The 20,789-nt window shown below is 39.9% G+C and overlaps 1 protein-coding gene across 6 annotated transcripts in view; it reads left to right on the top strand.

Moving 5' to 3' along the window:
* LOC133659820 (BMP-binding endothelial regulator protein-like) overlaps positions 1-20,789 on the top strand; it is a 450,456-nt gene that overhangs the window by 66,292 nt on the left and 363,375 nt on the right. For all 6 annotated transcript variants that reach the window (XM_062062599.1, XM_062062597.1, XM_062062598.1 and 3 more), the window contains 5 exons: positions 5,629-5,758; positions 9,586-9,767; positions 15,537-15,613; positions 15,762-15,815; positions 15,896-15,998. In XM_062062599.1, coding sequence (XP_061918583.1) covers positions 5,629-5,758; positions 9,586-9,767; positions 15,537-15,613; positions 15,762-15,815; positions 15,896-15,998 — 546 coding nt within the window. The remainder of the gene's footprint in view (positions 1-5,628; positions 5,759-9,585; positions 9,768-15,536; positions 15,614-15,761; positions 15,816-15,895; positions 15,999-20,789) is intronic.

Raw genomic sequence — 20,789 nt, 5'->3', positions numbered from 1 at the left:
AAGCAAACCATTTCAACATTCAAACCATTTCAACATTCAAACCATTACAACATTCAAACCATTTCAATATTCAAACCATTTCTACATTCAAACCATTTCAACATGTAAACCATATCAACAGGCAAACCATTTCAACATGTAAACCATTTCAACATTCAAACCATTTCAGCATTCAAACCATTTCAATATTCAAACCATCTCTACATTCAAACCATTTCTACATTCAAACCATTTCAACGTTCAAACTATTTCAACATTTAAACTATTTTAACATTCAAACCATTTCAACATGTAAACCATTTCAACATTCAAACCATTTTACTATTCAAACCATTTCAACATTCAAACCATTTCAACGTTCAAACCATTTCAACGTTCAAACCATTTCAACGTTCAAACCATTCTACCATTCGAACCATTCTACTATTCAAACCATTTCAACATTTTAACCATTTCAACATTCAAACCATTTCAACATTTAAACTATTTTAACATTCAAACCATTTCAACATTCAAACCATTTCAACATTTAAACTATTTTAACATTTAAACCATTTCAACATTCACACTATTCTTACACTTATTTTACATTCCATCATCATTTCAGTTCAGCTTCAGAATTGGAGCATTCACACTAGTCTACAGAAATTGCTTCATCCTTTTTATTTCAAAGTATTACATTATATATTTGAATTGTATTGTGGGGAAATGGCACATATTGGGTGGGATGACCCTGGACTGTTGGGAGTAAGAAACCTTGGTATCCTGAGTTATTGCTATAATTATGATGTAAATAATATTGAGGGTGTGTGTTTGTTTTGGCGTGCAGGCAACACACACGCTGTCATTAAGACCCCCCGCTGACCGCCACGCCCGCCATCTTTCAGCTCCCCAGCGCTGCGTGTGGCCGTCACCTCACGTCAAAGTCGGTGGTAGCTGCAGCGAAGGCGGGATGGGCCGGACGTCTAGTATTTATAGCTCCTGATGCTAGCAGAACGTGTATATGTAACTCAGCTACTTGCCCAAACCTAAATGTCGAGCATGCCAAGTGATGTCATCTCTGCGTTTTTCTGCACGTTGCTCATTTGTTCCGAGGCAAAGTTAGCCTAACTTAAATGTTCTGGGAGTTCTGTGGGTACTAAACACAGTTTGGGTGGTAGAAGCAAACCATGCATTAGGAACATGAGCAGAGAGGAACTGTGGTCATGCGCAGGTGGGTCGAGGAGCCAAACATTTCATTTAAGTAAGACTATCCTTACTTTCAAGTAGGGATGTCCGATAATATGGGACTGCCCATGTTATCGGCCGATAAATGCTTTAAAATGTAATATCGGAAATTATCGGTATCTGTTTCAAAATTATCGGTATCGGTTTCAAAAAGTAAAATGTATGACTTTTTAAAACGCCGCTGTGTACGCGGACGTAGGGAGAAGTACAGAGCGCCAATAAACCTTAAAGCAGGGGTGTCCAAACTTTTTCCACTGAGGGCCGCACACAGAAAAATTAAAGCCTGCGGGGGCCATATTGATAGTTTTCCTTTTTAAACCATAACAAAATATATGGATTTTTTTTTTTTTTTTTACCTTTAGGGCTCCCGGGGACCATAAAGCATACTTGCCAACCCTCCCGTTTTTAGCGGGAGACTCCCGGTATTCCATACTTGCCAACCTTGAGACCTCCAATATCGGGAGGTGGGGGAGCTTGGTCGGGGGTGGGGAGGGGGTTGTTTGGGGGCGGGGGGCGTGATTGGGGGCGTGGTTATTTACAGCTAGAATTCACCAACTCGAGTATTTCATATATATTTCATATATGTATATATATATATATATATATATATATATATATATATATATATATATATATATATATATGTATGAAATACTTGACTTTCAGTGAATTCTAACTATATATATATTTTTATTTTTTTAATTTTATTTACATAGAAAAGAAAAAAAACAACTTGAATTTCAGTGTTCCAGTGGCTATCCATTAGATGGCAGTATTGTCCTGTTTAACTTCTCCGTTCATGATGAGTATATCATTTCGGCCGCCATGTCTGTAATTTCCTCGTTCTTCTGCTTCGTCTCCTTGTTGTGTGCGCAGTTGTGCACTCTATAAAAGCCCTAGATGTTATGACGTCTTTGGGCAGGCAAGCTGTTTATTTTGTGGGAAAGCGGACGTGAGAACAGGCTGTCCCCACTCAGTCTCAGGTCCGCATTGAGCTGGAGGGGGCGTGGCCTCCAGCTCCGGCTGAATACCGGGAGTTTGTCGGGAGAAAATCTCTGCCGGGAGGTTGTCGGGAGAGGTGCTGAATATCGGGATTCTCCCGCTAAAAACGGGAGGGTTGGCAAGTGTGCGGTATTCAGCGCCTCTCCCAACAACCTCCCGGCAGAAATTTTCTCTCGACAAACTCCCGGTATTCAGCCGGAGCTGGAGGCCACGCCCCCTCCAGCTCAAAGCGGACCTGAGTGGGGACAGCCTGTTCTCACGTCCACTTTCCCACAATATAAATAGCTTGCCTGCCCAATGACGTCATAACTGTAGAATGATCGAGGGCGAGTTCTTGGTTTCTTATGTGGGTTTATTGTTAGGCAGTTTCATTAACGTCCTCCCAGCGCGGTAACAACACACAACAACAGCAGTCACGTTTAGTCTACCGTAAAGCAGTTCTTCTGCCGTAAACAGCAATGTTGTGACACTCTTAAACAGGACAATACTGCCATCTACTGGATAGCCTCCAGAACACTGAAATTCAAGTATTTCTTTTATTTATATGTATAATTAAATAAATATATATATATATATAGCTAGAATTCACTGAAAGTCAAGTATTTCATATATATATATATATATATATATATATATATATATATATATATATATATATATGTATATATATATATATATATATATATATATATATATATATATATGAAATACTTGAGTTGGTGAATTCTAGCTTAAATATATTCCCCTCTTAACCACGCCCCCACCTCCCGGTATCGAAGGTCTCAAAGTTGGCAAGTATGCCATAAAGGGTCTAAGTCATTAAAATGTTAAAAACAAGTGAAATTATTTTTTTATTTTTTTTATTTAACGCTTACAGTAAATCTCTACAGTATATCAACTTCAGGTTGATGTAAAATTTAAAAAACCAAAAAGGTTTTATGCCTTTTCTGTCAAGACAACTTAGTTTTTTATAATAAAACTGAAAAATGCAGTATTTCCCCCACTGCCCAAAACCTTCAGAAAGCAATGTTTGATGTGAAGTAATTAGAGCCTTAAAAACATCAATAATGCAAGACACCATTGATATTAACTCATTGTTATTTCTGAGTAATCACAGTGAAAAGATAAATAAAATCCCGTTAAATATATTTAGGATCCAAAAGGTGCCCCACTCATAAAGTGATACATTTTTATTAGTTTTTTTTTTACTTTCAACACTTAAGTTACGAGATCAACTTCAGATATATCTGTCGATTTTACGTTTGAAGTATTATTTTGTTTGTTTTTTGCTCTTTTGTCAAAGAAAACATTGATGTTTTTGTATGGCAACCACACAATATATGCAATATTTTCCACATAAAACATTTTAAAGTGAAATATTTGAAATAATTGGTGCCTTGAATAGGTCAATATTTCATTTTTTACTTTTTTTTTTTTTTTGAGCAATGCAAAAAAAATAAAATAAAGATAGACAAAAGAAAAAAAACAGCCTGCATGGCAGCTTTGTGTCAACATTGCAACTTTTTTTAGTCAGATTTCACCTCATTCCACTTTTTTAAATGTTTTCTTTTCTTTTTTCTGCAATAGCATTTCCAGAATGTGTGGCGGGCCGGTAAACAATTAGCTGCGGGCCGCAAATGGCCCCCGGGCCGCACTTTGGACACCCCTGCCTTAAAGGCACTGCCTTTGTGTGCCGGCCCAATCACATTATATCTACGCCTTTTCACACACACAAGTGAATGCAACGCATACTTGGTCAACAGCCATACAGGTCACACTGAGGGTGACCGTATAAACAACTTTAACACTGTTACAAATATGCGCCACACTGTGAACCCACACCAAACAAGAATGACAAACACATTTCGGGAGAACATCCGCACAGTAACACAACATAAACACAACAGAACAAATACCCAGAAACCCCTTGCAGCACTAACTCCTCCAAGACGCTACAATATACACCCTCCGCCCGCTACCCCCTACCCCCAAAACCCAGCCCCCCCCAACCCCGCCCACCTCAACCTCCTCATGCTCTCTCAGGGAGAGCATGTCCCAAATTCCAAGCTGCTGTTTTGAGGCATGTTAAAAAGAATAATGCACTTTGTGACTTCAATAATAAATATGGCAGTGCCATGTTGGCATTTTTTTTCCATAACTTGAGTTGATTTATTTTGGAAAACCTTGTTACATTGTTTAATGCATCCAGCGGGGCAGCACAACAAAATGAGGCATAATAATGTGTTAATTCCACGACTGTATATATCGGTAGATATCGGAATCGGTAATTAAGAGTTGGACAATATCTGAATATCGGATTTCGGCAAAAAAGCCATTATCGGACATCTCTAATTGTAACTATTGATTAGCAAAAAATATTTTTCGGGAACAATTACGTGAAGTTGCATGATTTCCCACGGCACACCAGACAATATCTCACGGCACACTAGCGTGCCGCGGCACAGTGGTTGAAAAACACTGCTCTAATGTTTAGAGGGCGGAGGGTGTATATTGTAGCGTTCCGGAAGAGTTAGTGCTGCAAGGGGTTCTGGGTATTTGTTCTGTTGTGTTTATGTTGTGTTACGGTGCGGATGTTCTCCCAAAGTGTGTTTGTCATTCTTGTTTGGTGTGGGTTCACAGTGTGCCGCATATTTGTAACAGTGTTAAAGTTGTTTATACGGTCACCCTCAGTGTGACCTGTATGGCTGTTGACCTAGTATGCGTGGCATTCACTTATGTGTGTGTAAAAGCCGCACATATCATATAACTGGGCCGACACGCTGTTTGTATGGAGGAAAAGCGGATGTGACGACAGGTTGTAGAGGACGATGAAAGCAGTGCCTTTAAGGCACGCCCCCAATATTGTTGTCTGGGTGGAAATCGGGAGAAATTCGGGAGAATGGTTGCCCCCGGAGATTTTCGGGAGGGGCACTGAAATTCGGGAGGGTTGGCAAGTATGCCCTACGTTCGTGTTTTACCGGATATGTACAGTGGCGTTTTAAAAAGTCATTAATTTTACTTTTTACTGATAATTTCCGATATTACATTTTAAAGCAATTATCAGCCGATAATATCTGTAATTGTAAATGGTCGGCAAAATTCCCCAAAAAGTGCAGTTCCCCTTTAAGTAGGACTAATGATTGAAAATGATAAATCGATGTAGAATCGGTATGAATAGGAATCGCGATTCGGAAGTAAACCTTTTTTTTTTTTTTTGTCCACCCCTAAAATGTAACTTGACTTTTTAGCACGAGCCACCTCTGGTCACGTGGCGCCAAAGTTAACACACATACACAAAATGACCTTTTTGTTTATTATCTGTGATTTCCCCATGCCAAAAATAAACAGCAGTTTAATGATCGTCAATCAATGAGTCCATTTGTTTTGGTTCCTGCTTAGTGACGGATGGCACCACCAACCTGCTGCTGGGCAACCACACCAACATGCTGCTGGTTTACCAGGACGTCACTCTCAAGTGGGCCGCCCAGCTGGCATTCGTGCCGGTGGCGCTGCGCGTCGCCAACTTCCCGTGAGTACAAAGCGCGTCACACGCCGAAACAGGCCGCGTGTTCCGTCACCTCCCGGGTCCCAGATTAGCCTGGCACGTGGGCCCGGTCCCTTGTTCCTGTGTGCTTGCTCGCATTCAACATCAACACTAGTGGGCGGGAGCGCCCCTATGTGTGTGTGTGTGTGTGTGTGTGAGCTTTGTTTTGAGTGTGAGAGTGTGTTTCCGTCACAGTCGGCCGTGTGTGTGAGTGCGTTTCCGCAGCAGTTAAAGTGAACGTTTAATGCCCGTGACTCCCTCCTGTGCAGGTGTGGAGCCTTCATCTGGACTCCCTCCCGTGTGTGTGTGTGTGTGTGTGTTCTTGTATTTCTACCCTTCTTGAGACATCAACAAGGAAAAGTAGCTTCCATATGAGGAGGTGTGAACAAGTGAAGACATAAAACATGGTCCCAATAACATTGCATCTAATAGAGAATGTCTCATTAGCACCCCTGGTGGTGACATCCATCAACATGAGGGTGGTCCCAAAAAGGAGCGATATTTCACATTGACTGTGCATTGCCTTTAAAAGTGCTCCCCCTCTGGTCAACATATGAAATAACAAGTGCGTGTAAGAAATTGAAATGTGCCGCCTCTGGCCAAAATTAATACAAAAATAAAATAAATATGTACATAGAGACATACTGTAATACATTGAAGTAAATATTGAAGATTAAAAACCAATTACAAACAAAAAAATCCCTAAAAAAGAAATGAACTAAAAGCAGTCTTTTCCTCACAATGTGTCGACTTTTTTCTTATAAAATTGGGAACAATTTCTCATATTCTTTCTGTTTCTGTAATATTGCCATATTTTCTCGTAAAATTGTTACTTTTTTATGTCGAAATTATTACTTTTTAATGCAAAATGGTGACCTTTGTCATATAAAATTCTGACTTTTATCACAATATTGCCAAATTTTTTGTTGTTCTTGTGAAATAGTGAATTTTTTTTGTAAAATAATGACTTTTGTCATCATTTTGCTATGTAAAATTTAGATTATTATTATAATATTGCCAAAATTTTAAAGCTTTCTGATGAAATTGGGACTTTTGTTGAGTAAAATTACGACTCTTTCCATAAAATTGCCAAAATGTTAAGCTTTTCTTGTAAAATTATGACTGTTGAGTAAAATTCCAACTTTTATCATAACATTGCACAAATGTTCAGTTTTTCTTGTAAAATTTTGACTTGCGTTGAGTAAAATGACGACTTTTATTATAATACTGCCAAAAAGTTTTTCTTGTGAAATTGTGAATTTTTTCTTGTGAAATTTTAACTCATTTTTCACAACAAGCTTTTTTATATGTGCATAGTATGTATATATTATTAATGTTGTAAATACACATCTTTATATATCTAGAAAGGCTGGTCCTAAAGAGGGAAGCATTTTTCTCAGGTCTCAAGAAGGTCAGAAATACAAGAATGTGTGTGTTCTTGTATTTCTACTCTTCTTGAGACATCAAGAAGGAAACGTATCTTCCATATGAGGAGGTGTGAACAAGTGATGACATAAATCATGGTCCCAATAACATTGCATCTAATAGAGAATGTCTCATTTGCACCCCTGGTGGTGACATCTATCAAAATGAGGGTGGTCCCAAAAAGGAGGGATTTTTCAAATTGACTGTGTGTCGCTTTTAAAAGTGCTCCCCCTCTGGTCAACATATGAAATAACAAGTGTGTGTAAGAAACTGAAATGCACCCCCTTTTGGCCAAAATTAATTAAAACAAATAAAATAAGTATGTATATAGAGACATACTGTAATAACTTGAAGTAAATAATGAAGATTAAAAAACATTTACAAACAAAAAATAAAAAATTTCGACTTTTTTCTTATAAAATTGGGAACAATTTATCATATTAAAGTTAAAGTTAAAGTACCAATGATTGTCATACACACACTAGGTGTGGCGAAATGTGTCCTCTGCATTTGACCCATCCCCTTGTTCCACCCCCTGGGAGGTGAGGGGAGCAGTGGGCAGCAGCGGCGGCGGTGCCCGGGAATCATTTTTGGTGATTTAACCCCCAATCCCAACCCTTGAGGCTGAGTGTCAAGCAGGGAGGTAATGGCTCCCATTTTTATAGTCTTTGGTATGACTCGGCCGGGGTTTGAACTCACAACCTACCGATCTCAGGGCGGACACTCTAACCACATTCTTTCTGTTTCTGTAATATTGCAATATTTTCTCGTAAAATTATTACTTTTTAATGCAAAATGGTGACATTTGTCATATAAAATTTTGACTTTTATCACAATATTGTATCACAATATTGCCATTTTTTTTGTTGTTCTTGTAAAATAGTGAACTTTTTTGAGTAAAAGGATGACTTTTGTCATAATTTTGCCAAATAAAATTCTGATTATTATAATATTGCCAACATTTTAAAGTTTTCTTATAAATTGTGACTTTTGTCAGATGTGCACCCTGAACTCCATTGTAAAAATGTGTCTTTTTTTATTTGTAGTCTGTTCTACTTTATTTTATGCTTAAATCTACCACGTTCACTTTGGTTAAGTTTGTAGTTATGTTAATGAGGGTGGTCACAAAAAGGAGGGATTTTTCAAATTGACTTTGTGTCGGTTTTAAAAGTGCTCCCCCTCTGGTCAACATATTTAATAAGTGTGTGTAAGAAATTGAAATGTGCCCCCTTTGGCCAAAATTAATAAAAAAATAAATAAATTTTTTTTATATAAAGACATACTGTGATAATTTGAAGTAAATAATGAAGATTAAATACCAATTACAAACAAAATTCCCCCCAAAAATAAATGAACTAAAAGCAGTCTTTTTCTCACAATGTGTCGACTTTTTTCTTATAAAATTGGGAAACATTTCTCATATTCTTTCTGTTTCTGTAATATTGCAATATTTTCTCGTATAATTATTACTTTTTTTAAAGTGAAATTATTACTTTTTAATGCAAAATGGTGACATTTGTCATATAAAATTCTGACTTTTATCACAATTTTGCCAATTTTTTTGTTGTTCTTGTAAAATAGTGACATTTTTTGAGTAAAATAATGACTTGTCATAATTTTGCCAAGTAAAATTCTGATTATTATTATAATATTGCCAAAATGTTAAAGTTTTCTTATTGAATTGTGACTTTTGTCGAGTAAAATGACGACTCTTTTCATAAAATTGCCAAAATTTAAAGCTTTTCTTGTAAAATTGCGACTGTTATTGAGTAAAATTCCAACTTTTATCATAACATTGCTCAAATGTTCAGTTTTTCTTGTATAATTTTGACTTGCGTTGAGTAAAATGACGACTTTTATTATAATACTGCCAAAATACAAAGTTTTTTTTGTGAAATTGTGAAATTTTTCTTGTGAAATTCCAACTAATTATTCACAACAAGCTTTTTTATAATTGCATAGTATGTATATATTATTAATGTTGTAAATACACATCTTTATATATCTAGAAAGGCTGGTCCTAAAGAGGGAGGCATTTTTCTCAGGTCTCAGGAAGGTACAAAATACAAGAATGTGTGTGTGTGTGCGTGTTTGTGTGTGTGTGTGTGTGTGTGTGTGTGTGTGTGTGTGTGTGTGCGTGTGTGTTACCGCCTCACTGGCCTGGAAGTACAACACATCTGCAACCAGTTAGCGCACACTCACGCTGTTAAAACACATTATTGCATCACTCAGCATTTCCTGCTTCTTTCTGTTCCTGTCAGGAACCTTGACAGAACTTTTGACGTCCCTAAAGCGGTCGCACTGACACAAAAACCCAGCGCTTGATTGCTTCATTAATTTGACATTCCCGTTTCATTGGCTAATTGGTGCTCTGGCCGTGTCGTCAGGGAGCTGAAGGGCGCCCTGGTCAGCCTGAGTTGGGACGGTCACCTCCTCTGCTCCTACATGGGCACCGACCCCTCCTTCTTCTCCACACCTAAAGTGGACTCCAGAGAGGTGGACTATGAGCAGGCGGATGCCGAAATGAAGAGGCTGCACAAGTTCATCCGCGAGGCCAGCAGGACTCAGGGTAGGACACGGGGGGCCTCCAGCTTTCACATTGTGTACCTAATGAAGCGACCCTCCAGTGTAGGTAATGAGTAGGGGTGTAACGATAACGTTTTGATTCCAATCAAAATTGAAGGTAGCCCACACAATTCAGGAACAATATTAGTTTATTTAGAACGATACGATTTAGTGAGTTGAAATTGATTCACTATTTTTCTAGACAAAAAATCATTAGTGTGACCGTGAAATCAATAGTGGATCGTGTGGATCCTATATTCCTGTTATTTCTCATAAGGGAATCATGTATGAACTAATTATGGGTACAAACAAGCAAGTCAACAACAATTAAAGGCCTACTGAAATGAAATGTTCTTACTTAAACGGGGATAGCAGATCCATTCTATGTGTCATACTTGATCATTTCGCGATATTGTCATATTTTTGCTGAAAGGCTTTAGTAAAAAACATTGGCGATAAAGTTCGCAACTTTTGGTCACTGATAAAAAAGCCTTGCCTGTACCGGAAGTAGCGTGACGTCACATGTTGTGGAGCTCCTCACATCTGCACATTGTTTACAATCATGGCCACCAGCAGCGAGAGCGATTCGGCCCGAGAAAACGACGATTACCCCATTAATTTGAGCGAGGATGAAAGATTCGTGGATGAGGAAAGTGAGAGTCAAGGATTAGAGGGCAGTGGAAGCGATTCAGATAGGGAAGATGCTGTGAGAGGCGGGTGGGACCTGATATTCAGCTGGGAATGACTAAAACAGTAAATAAACACAAGACATATATATACTCTATTAGCCACAACACAACCAGGCTTATATTTAATATGCCACATAACAAACACCTCCCCCCTCCCGTCCATATAACCCACCAATACCAATCAAACACCCGCACAACACACTCAATCCCACAGCCCAAAGTACCGTTCACCTCCGTAAAGTTCATACAGCACATATATTTCCCCAAAGTTACGTACGTGACATGCACATAGCGGCACGCACGTACGGGCAAGCGATCAAATGTTTGGAAGCCAAAGCTGCGTACTCACGGTAGCGCGTCTGCTATCCAACTCAAAGTCCTCCTGGTTGTGTTGCTGCAGTCGGCCGCTAATACACCGCTTCCCACCTACAGCTTTCTTCTTTGCAGTCTCCATTGTTCATTAAACAAATTGCAAAAGATTTACCAACACAGATGTCCAGAATACTGTGGAATTTTGCGATGTAAACAGACGACTTAATAGCTGGCCACAATGGTGTCCCAATATGTCCGCACAATCCGTGACGTCACGTGCAAACGTCATCATACCGAGACGTTTTCAGCAGAATATTTCGCGGGAAATTTAAAATTGCACTTTACTGATCTAACCCGGCCGTATTGGCATGTGTTGCAATGTTAAGATTTCATCATTGATATATAAACTATCAGACTGCGTGGTCGGTAGTAGTGGCTTTCAGTAGGCCTTTAATAGCCAATGCATTCACAACTTATTCAAATAAACACTTTAGCAAGAGGAAAAAAATTTGCTACATCTAATTTTCAACATTCAAGAAGTTTCCATTAAAAGTAGAGTAACCAACATTTTATCTGAAGAATTACCTGCTACTCTCCCAGCAGACACAAGACATTGAGACAACGTTGATTGTACGTACATGTCCTTTAAAACTGACTTTGAAACAATGTTGCAAAATAGTTGCACTTGTCAATTGAGTTGCTGTCTAACGTTGGATCCACGTTGTTGGTTGAGCGATGACCAAATTTCAATGGTCAAACCTGACATTGACTAAACGTTGTCAAAAGGATGTTTTTTCAACGTTGTATTTGTGTCTTCAAATTTTGGTTTGGAAAATGACCAAAATTCAATGGTCAAATCAACAACAGAACCTGACATTGAATAAACATTGTCAAAAAAGATGTTTTTTCAACCTTTTATTTGTGTTGTAAAATATTGGTTGGAAATTGACCACATTTTAATGGTCAAATCAACGGTTAGCGGTTAGTGTCTGCCCTGAAATCGGTAGGTTGTGAGTTCAAACCCCGGCCGAGTCATACTAAAGACTATAAAAATGGGAGCCGTTACCTCCCTGCTTGGCACTCAGCATCAAGGGTTGGAATTGGGGGTTAAATCACCAAAAATTATTCCTGGGCGCGGCCACCGCTGCTGCTCACTGCTCCCCTCACCTCCCAGGAGGTGATCAAGGGTGATGGGTCAAATGCAGAGAATAATTTCGCCACACCTAGTGTGTGTGTGACAATCATTGGTACTTGAACTTAACAACCTAAAATCGATTAAACGTTGTCAAAAGAATGTTTTTTCAACGTTGTATTTGTGTTGTAAAATATTGTTTGACATTGGATAAAAGTTGTCAAAAAGCATGTTGTTTCAATGTTAAGTTTCAGTTGCTCAACGCCAGGACCTAATTCAACAAGTTTTCAATGTGGTTTTAATGCCTTGCCTGGGTTTGCTGTTTTTGAGATATATATATATTTATATATATATATATATATATATATATATATATATATATATATATATGTATATATATATATATATATATATATATGCCAGTTTGCGCCTACGGCCCCTCCGACCACCACCTGTCATTCATTCATCATTCATTCACCAGTGTGAGCGGCACCGGGGGCAAGGGTGAAGTGTCCTGCCCAAGGACACAACGGCAGCGATTTGGAAGTCAAGAGGCGGGGAGCGAACATATATATATATATATATAGGTAACTAGTAATCTAACGCGTTATTTTTTATATTCAGTAACTCAGTTACCGTTACTACATGATGCGTTACTGCGTTATTTTACGTTATTTTTTATGTAGTATCGGCTAGAAACTGAAGATCTGAGTGTGTTTTGTGGCAGCGCTGCGGTGGGAAAAAAAAGGCGTACGTGCTTTGTGTGGGTGGGGACGGGGGGGGGGACTCCCATACCGTAGTTGAGGAGCGCAGGGGAGACGTTCCTTCGGGGCTAACAACCTTCACTTTACCCGGAAGTGGTCTTTACAGCTGAGGGTGAATGACGAGGCCGGCGGTTTGTTGCAACTTTGTGACTTTATTGGACGCAGCCATCCAGCAAGCTAGAGAACCTGCACGCACTCACTGTCCCGCTCGCTCACTTCTCTCGCCCACTCACTCACTGACGTCACTCACCCACATGCTGTCATATCTTAAAGGGCCACACACACACACACACACACACACACACACACACACACACACACACACACACACACACACACACACACACACACACACACACACACACACACACACACACACATAAACGCTACTATCATAACAACTAACAAGACATCAAGGCGAAGCCAAGAGTCGATTTTTTTAACAAGGAGAAATTCTCAATACTTTTCTTTTGTCGAGCACAAAGAAAATAACATTTTAGTTAAATGTAAGTTGTGTCTTGGATCAAATATCCTATCTACTTAGAGTTAAAGTTAAAGTGCCATTATGTTGCAGCTATTTAAAATAGTTTTGTCAATTTGTTCTGGCCAGAAACAAATTGGCCTTTGAAACATATCTTTGTCTTTGTGTGTTGTATGTAGACCACATTGCTTAGCAGAGTTCAGTGATGCAAATGCATGTCAAGTTGATCAACACATTGTATTATTCTCCAGTGCAATAACAGTACTGAAATGAAGGCTAAAGGGCATTGATGGGAGCTTTTAAAAAAGAAAAGAAAAAAAGAAGTAACTAAATAGTTACTTTTCAAAGTAACGCATTACTTTTTGGTGTAAGTAACTGAGTTAGTAACTGAGTTACTTTTGAAATGAAGTAACTAGTAACTATAACTCATTACTGGTTTTCAGTAACTAACCCAACACTGTATATATATATATATATACTGTATATAAATAAAATAAATACTTGAATTTCAAGTATTTTATATATATACAGGTATATATATATATATATATATATATATATATATATATATATATATATATATATATATATATATATATATATATATATATATATATATAAAAATACTTGAAATTCAAGTATTTATTTTCAACGCCAGGACCTAATTCAACAAGTTTTCAATGTGGTTTTAATGCCTTGCCTGGGTTTGCTGTTTTTGATATATATATATATATATATATATATATATATATATATATATATATAGATCTCAGGGGGGTTGCAGGTTCGCTCCCCGCCTCTTGACTTCCAAATCGCTGCCGTTGTGTCCTTGGGCAGGACACTTCACCCTTGCCCCCGGTGCCGCTCACACTGGTGAATGAATGATGAATGAATGACAGGTGGTGGTCGGAGGGGCCGTAGGCGCAAACTGGCAGCCTCGCTTCCGTCAGTCTAACCCAGGGCAGCTGTGGCTACAAATGTAGCTTACCACCACCAGGTGTGAATGAATGATGGGTTCCCACTTCTCTGTGAGCGCTTTGAGTATCTAATAATGGAAAAGCGCGATATAAAATCTAATCCATTATTATTATATATATATATATATATATATATATATATATATATATATATATATAAATATATATATATATATATATATATATATATATATATATATATGGATTAGGGTTGTGCGGTACCATATTAGTATGGTACCGCAATACTAATGAATCATTTTCGGTACTATACCGCCTCTGAAACGTACCGGTCCCGCACCCCTCCGTGCCCGCGTCGAAGTCACGTCGTGACATTGCTGGTTTACGAGCAGAGGAGCATGTTCGGCAGCGCACACACACAGAGTACATACAAGCAGACACAGTGTGTAGACAGAAAAGGGAGAACGGATGCAATTTGGCTTAAAAACTAAAGATATAGGTGAAGTTATAACACTGAAACGCCCCCAGGAAGAGGTGCTTTAAGACATGGCTAGCTAGCTAGCGGCTAAAGTCCAGGCCCAATCGGCAGTGTTTTAGCGACTTCTAAATCACTAATCCTGGTCTCCATGGCGACAAATAAAGTAAGTTTCTTACACTTACCATTATCACTGCAGGACCAGGAATAGCTAAACACGCTTCACTACACACCGCAACTCACTGGCGTCACAATGTAAACAAACGCCATTGGTGGATCTACACCTGACATCCACTGTAATGATATCAAGTACAGGAGCGTAGATAGTCGATACTACAATGATTACATCGATATTTTTTGGCATCACAACAGCTTTCGTTTAAAAAAAAAAAGTATGTTATGTTTATAAAGTCAGGAAATATGTCCCTGGACACATGAGGACTTTGAATATGACCAATGTATGATCCTGCAACTACTTGGTATCGGATCGATACCCAAATTTGTGGTATCATCCAAAACTAATGTAAAGTATCCAAACAAGAGAAGAATAAGTGATTATTACATTTTAACAGAAGTGTAGATAAAACATGTTAAAAGAGAAAGTAAGCAGATATTAACAGTAAATGAACAAGTAGATTAATAATTCATTTTCTACCACTTGTCCTTAATAATGTTGACAAAATAATAGGTGTATAAATGACACAATATGTTACTGCATATGTCAGCAGCTAAAATAGGAGTCTTTGTTTGTTTACTTACTACTAAAAGACAAGTTGTCTTGTATGTTCACTAATTTATTTAAGGACTTAACTGCAATAAGAAACATATGTTTAATGTACCCGAAGATTTGTTGTTAAAATAAAGCCAATAATGCAATTTATCGATATACTTGAATCTTAGGAGTATAAATTGAACATCAATCAATTGTTACACCGGCAGTAATTAGCATGATGACATTGACGAAGCTCACTTGTAACTTTCCCAGACATCCTGCGTAAAGATGAAAGTGAAGAGGCCCTGACAGTGTCAGCATCCGTGTCTTCAAGGATGGATAGCCCATCGGTACACACACACACACACACACACACACACACACACACACACACACACACACACACACACACACACACACACACACACACACACACACACACACACACACACACACACACACACACACACACATTGATTGTTTTGTCTTGTTGCGCAGCGAGCGCTGATCCAAGACATGGATGGCCTGCCTGTCCCCTCAGTGACAGTCAAGGTGAGCGCCACTCTTCTTCTCCCCTCCTGTGTTTGTTTGCATCTCCTCATCCTCTCCCGCCTCCTCCTGCTGGTGTCCAGGTGAAGGTGAAGGCCATCGGCGTGTTGTCCTCCTCCAGGCTAACCGTAGCAGTTCAGCCTCCGCTTGCTGTCACCCAGGACCAGTTTGTCCTTCAACCTATGGGTCAGTCAGTCTGTGTGAGTGTGTGTGTGTTTTCATCCACCTGCCTGTTGTGACAAAGTATATTTTCTTGTGTTTACATGCAAACTATCTTTGGTAAACATGTTAAAATGGTCCCTCAGTCCTTCTTCATGTTAGCACCACACATCTTTCCTCATTGTGTATCTTCTCCATCATACACACACTCAACTAGGGATGGCTACCGTTCACATTTGAACCGATACGGTGCCGATTCCCAATATGTAAATGGGTTATGGTAAATGGGTTATACTTGTGTAGCACTTTTCTACCTTCAAGGCTTTGACACTACCTTCAAGGCTTTGACACTATTTCCACATTCACACACTGGCGGCGGGGGCTGCCATGCAAGGCCCTAACCACGACCCATCAGGAGCAAGGGTGAAGTGTCTTGCTCAAGGACACAACGGACGTGACTAGGATGGTAGAAAGTGGGGACTGAACCCGGAACCCTCAGGTTGCTGGCACGGCCACTCTCCCAACCGCGCCACGCCGTCCCGTCTGTGGGAATTTTTGGTACTTTTGTGTGTGTGTGTGTGTGTATAATAACCGATTATGGCAACTACTGTCCAGTTGTTATATCTCATTTGCAGTCAGGGTGTAAAATTAATCAATCAATATTTATTTGTATAGCCCTACATCACAAGTGTCTCAAAGGGCTGCACAAGCCACAACGACATCCTCGGTACAGAGCCCACAGAAGGGCAAGGAAAAACTCACAACCCCAATGGGACGTCGATGTGAATGACTATGAGAAACCTTGGAGAGGACCGCATATGTGGGTGACCCCCCCCACCCCACCCCACCCCGCTCGAGGGGAGACCGGATGCAATGGACGTCGAGTGGGTCTAGTATAATATTGTGAAAGTCCAGTCCATAGTGGATCTAACATAATAGTGAGAGTCCAGTCCATAGTAGATCTAACATAATAGCGAGAGTCCAGTCCATAGTGGATCTAACATAATAGTGTGAGAGTCCAGTCCATAGTGGATCTAACATAATAGTGTGAGAGTCCAGTCCATAGTGGATCTAACATAATAGTGAGAGTCCAGTCCATAGTGGATCTAACATAATAGTGAGAGTCCAGTCCATAGTGGATCTAACATAATAGTGAGAGTCCAGTCCATAGTGGGGCCAGCAGGAGACCATCCCGAGCGGAGACAGGTCAGCAGCGCAGAGATGTCCCCAACCGATGCACAAGCGAGCGGTTCACCCCGGGTCCCGACTCTGGACAGCCAGCACTTCATCCATGGCCACCAGACCTGTGTTCCCACCCCCCTCCACAAGGCAGAGGAGAAAATAAAAGAAACGGCAGATCAACTGGTCTAAAAAAGGTCTAAAAAAAAAAAAAAAAGATTTTTCGAGTTAATTGCAATTTTATATGTAATGATTCTTAATCGATAAAAAATAAATAAAAAAATAAAAAAATCGATTTTTTTAATTAAAATAATTGGGCAGCATGGTGGAAGATGGGTTAGTGCATCTGCCTCTCAATACGAAGGTCCTGAGTTCAATCCCAGGCTCGGGATCTTTCTGTGTGGAGTTTGCATGTTCTCCCCGTGACTGCGTGGGTTCCCTCTGGGTACTCCGGCTTCCTCCCACCTCCAAAGACATGCACCTGGGGATAGGCTCCTCCCACCTCCAAAGACATGCACCTGCGGATAGGCTCCTCCCACCTCCAAAGACATGCACCTGGGGATAGGCTCCTCCCACCTCCAAAGACATACACCTGGGGATAGGCTCTTCCCACCTCCAAAGACATGCACCTGGGGATAGGTTGATTGGCAACACTAAATTAGCCCTAGTGTGTGAATGCGAGTGTGATTGTTGTCTGTCTATCTGTGTTGGCCCTGCGATGAGGTGGCGACTTGTCCAGGGTATACCCCGCCCTCCACCCGAATGCAGCTGAGATAGGCTCCTGCGACCCCGAAAGGGACAAGCGGTAGAAAATGGATGGATGGATGGATTTTTTAATTATTTATTATTTATTTTTAATCTCTCCTGTTTAGCCACTCAGACAAATCATATATTTGATGTCGATGCTCATATCTGCTGTACAGATTTACTTTAGAAAAGAGAAGTGTTGGATACTTCTCCTGTCGCCTTATTTGTGTTTGGCTTTATTAAATGTTGGGTAGAATTTTATTCAACAAAACCGGTTTTCTTTTAAGTGATATAGAAATGTATCAGAGCTGTTTAACTACAAACATTCCTCCTTAAAATGCACCCAATGTTATAAAAAAGGTATTGATTTAGAACCGAGAATCGTTTTGAATCGATTCTGAATCGAATCACCCCAAAGAATTGAATCGAATCACGTGGTGCCCAAAGATTCACAGGCATCACTTAAGTTGCAGTTGCAGGTCCAAGACATTAGATGGCAGTAGTGTATAGTTTATGGTGTGTTGGTCTGTTCAGTCTTTGCCGCCTGTTGCGCCCTGCAAAGTGTTAACACTGTAAGGTTTGTACTTGTTACGCGCCACCATCTCAGTTGTAGTTTTTAATGACAAACTTGGAGGTGTTGAAATCACCGTGTAAACTCGCTAATTAGAGATGTCTGATAATATCGGACTGCTGATATCATCGGCCGATAAATGCTTTAAAATATAATATCGGAAATTATCAGTATCGGTTTCAAAAAGTAAAATGTCTGACTTCCTAAAATGTCGCTGTGTATACGGACGTAGGGAGAAGTACAGAGCGCCAATAAACCTTAAAGGCACTGCCTTTGCGTGCCGGTCCAGTCACATAATATCTACGGCTTTTCACACACACAAGTGAATGCAATGCATACTTGGTCAACAGCCATACAGGTCACACTGAGGGTGTCCGTATAAACAACTTTAACACTGTTACAAATATGCGCCACACTGTGAACCCACACCGAACAGGAATGACAAACACATTTCGGGAGAACATCCGCACCGTAACACAACATAAACACAACAGAACAAATACCCAGAAAACCTTGCAGCACTAACTCTTCCGGGATGCTACAATATACACCCCTCGCTACCCCCAATCCCGCCCACCTCAACCTCCTCATGCTCTCTCAGGGAGAGCATGTCCCAAATTCCAAGCTGCTGTTTTGAGGCATGTTAAAAAAAATAATGCACTATGTGACTTCAATAATAAATATAGCAGTGCCATGTTGGCACTTTTTTTCCATAACTTGAGTTGATTTATTTTGGAAAACCTTGTTACATTGTTTAATGCATCCAGCGGGGCATCACAATTAAAATTAAGCATAATAATGTGTTAATTCCACGACTGTATATATCGGTATCGGTTGATATCGGTATCGGTAATTAAGAGCTGGACAATATCGGAATATCGGATATCGGCAAAAAAGCCATTATCGGACATCTCTATTGCTAATGCTTATCAGTAGCATTTCAATAGCTACTTCAATGTAGGTTAGCATCGAGTTAGTGCAGTTTTGGAAAAGTGGAGCCTTACTTGTGTTTTTGATTAGTTAATTTGTTGGCATTGAAAATTGCAACGTTACCTAGATTTATTTTGGCCGAATCCGCTCTCAGGGAGTCGGTCGGCAACCGGACGTGACGGCACGGCACTTGCAACCCAGGTACCAAAACATGGCATTGTTGGTTTTTACGCAGATTGGCGGGATTCGGTCAGTGCCAAAAAATCCCGGATTCGGGTCCTAATCAATCAATCTCAGCACTCTTCCCTACTATCATACGTCTCCTGAACAGAACAGATGGTAATATTCTGAGAACGTCTGTGTCCTCCATCAGAGAGCAGCATCACAAAGCTCCTGTGATTTCCATAACGGAGTTGCAACTTTCTCAACCCGTTCATTTGGCGCGCTCCCTCAAACTGACCGCTGCTGCCTGCTGATTTACGACGTATCCGTGCAGCAATGTGTGCACCTGCTAATAACGCACAATCTACTCCAGCACACCGTGCGCCGCCTTGAAATACCGTCGCTCTCTCCCCTCCAGCAAGACATTTGCTTTTCACATTCATTACTGAAACACGTGTGTTGCGTATGTTTGTGTACACACAACACATGTTTTGTATTGATTCTCTCGATCCATGGCCTCGTCTTCCAGCAACCTCCAGCACGCTATTTCTTACACTGTACGCCGAACCATCCGATTGTGTCTGTTAAAAGGTTTTAATCCACCGCGATAAGGGCATTTTTTATACAAAACCCAAAAGCAGTGAAGTTGTCACGTTGTGTAAATGGTAAATAAAAACAAAATACAATGATTTGCAAATCATTTTCAACTTATATTCAATTGAATAGACTGCAAATACAAGATATTTAATGCTCACACTGGAAAACTTTATTTTTTGAAAATATTAGCTCATTAGGAATTTGATGCCTGCAACATGTTTCAAAAAAGCTGGCACAAGTGGCAAAAAATACTGAGAAAGTTGAGGAATGCTCATCAAACACTTATTTGGAACATCCCACAGGTGAACAGGCTAATTGGGAACAGGTGGGTGCCATGATTGGGTATAAAAGCAGCTTCCATGAAATGCTCAGTCATTCACAAACAAGGATGGGGCGAGGGTCACCACTTTGTCAACAAATGCGTGAACAAATTGTCCAACAGTTTAAGAACAACATTTCTCAACCAACTATTGCAAGGAATTTAGGGATTTCACCATCTACGCTCCGTAATATCATCAAAGGGTTCAGAGAATCTGGAGAAATCACTGCACGTAAGCAGCTAAGCCCGTGACCTTCAATCCCTCAGGCTGTACTGCATCAACAAGCGACATCAGTGTGTAAAGGATATCACC

Source organism: Entelurus aequoreus, linkage group LG11 (assembly GCF_033978785.1).
Source record: "Entelurus aequoreus isolate RoL-2023_Sb linkage group LG11, RoL_Eaeq_v1.1, whole genome shotgun sequence".
Taxonomy (NCBI): Eukaryota; Metazoa; Chordata; class Actinopteri; order Syngnathiformes; family Syngnathidae; genus Entelurus; species Entelurus aequoreus.
The sequence above is the reverse complement of the archived record's forward strand: the minus strand, read 5'-3'. Positions and strand labels throughout refer to the sequence as shown.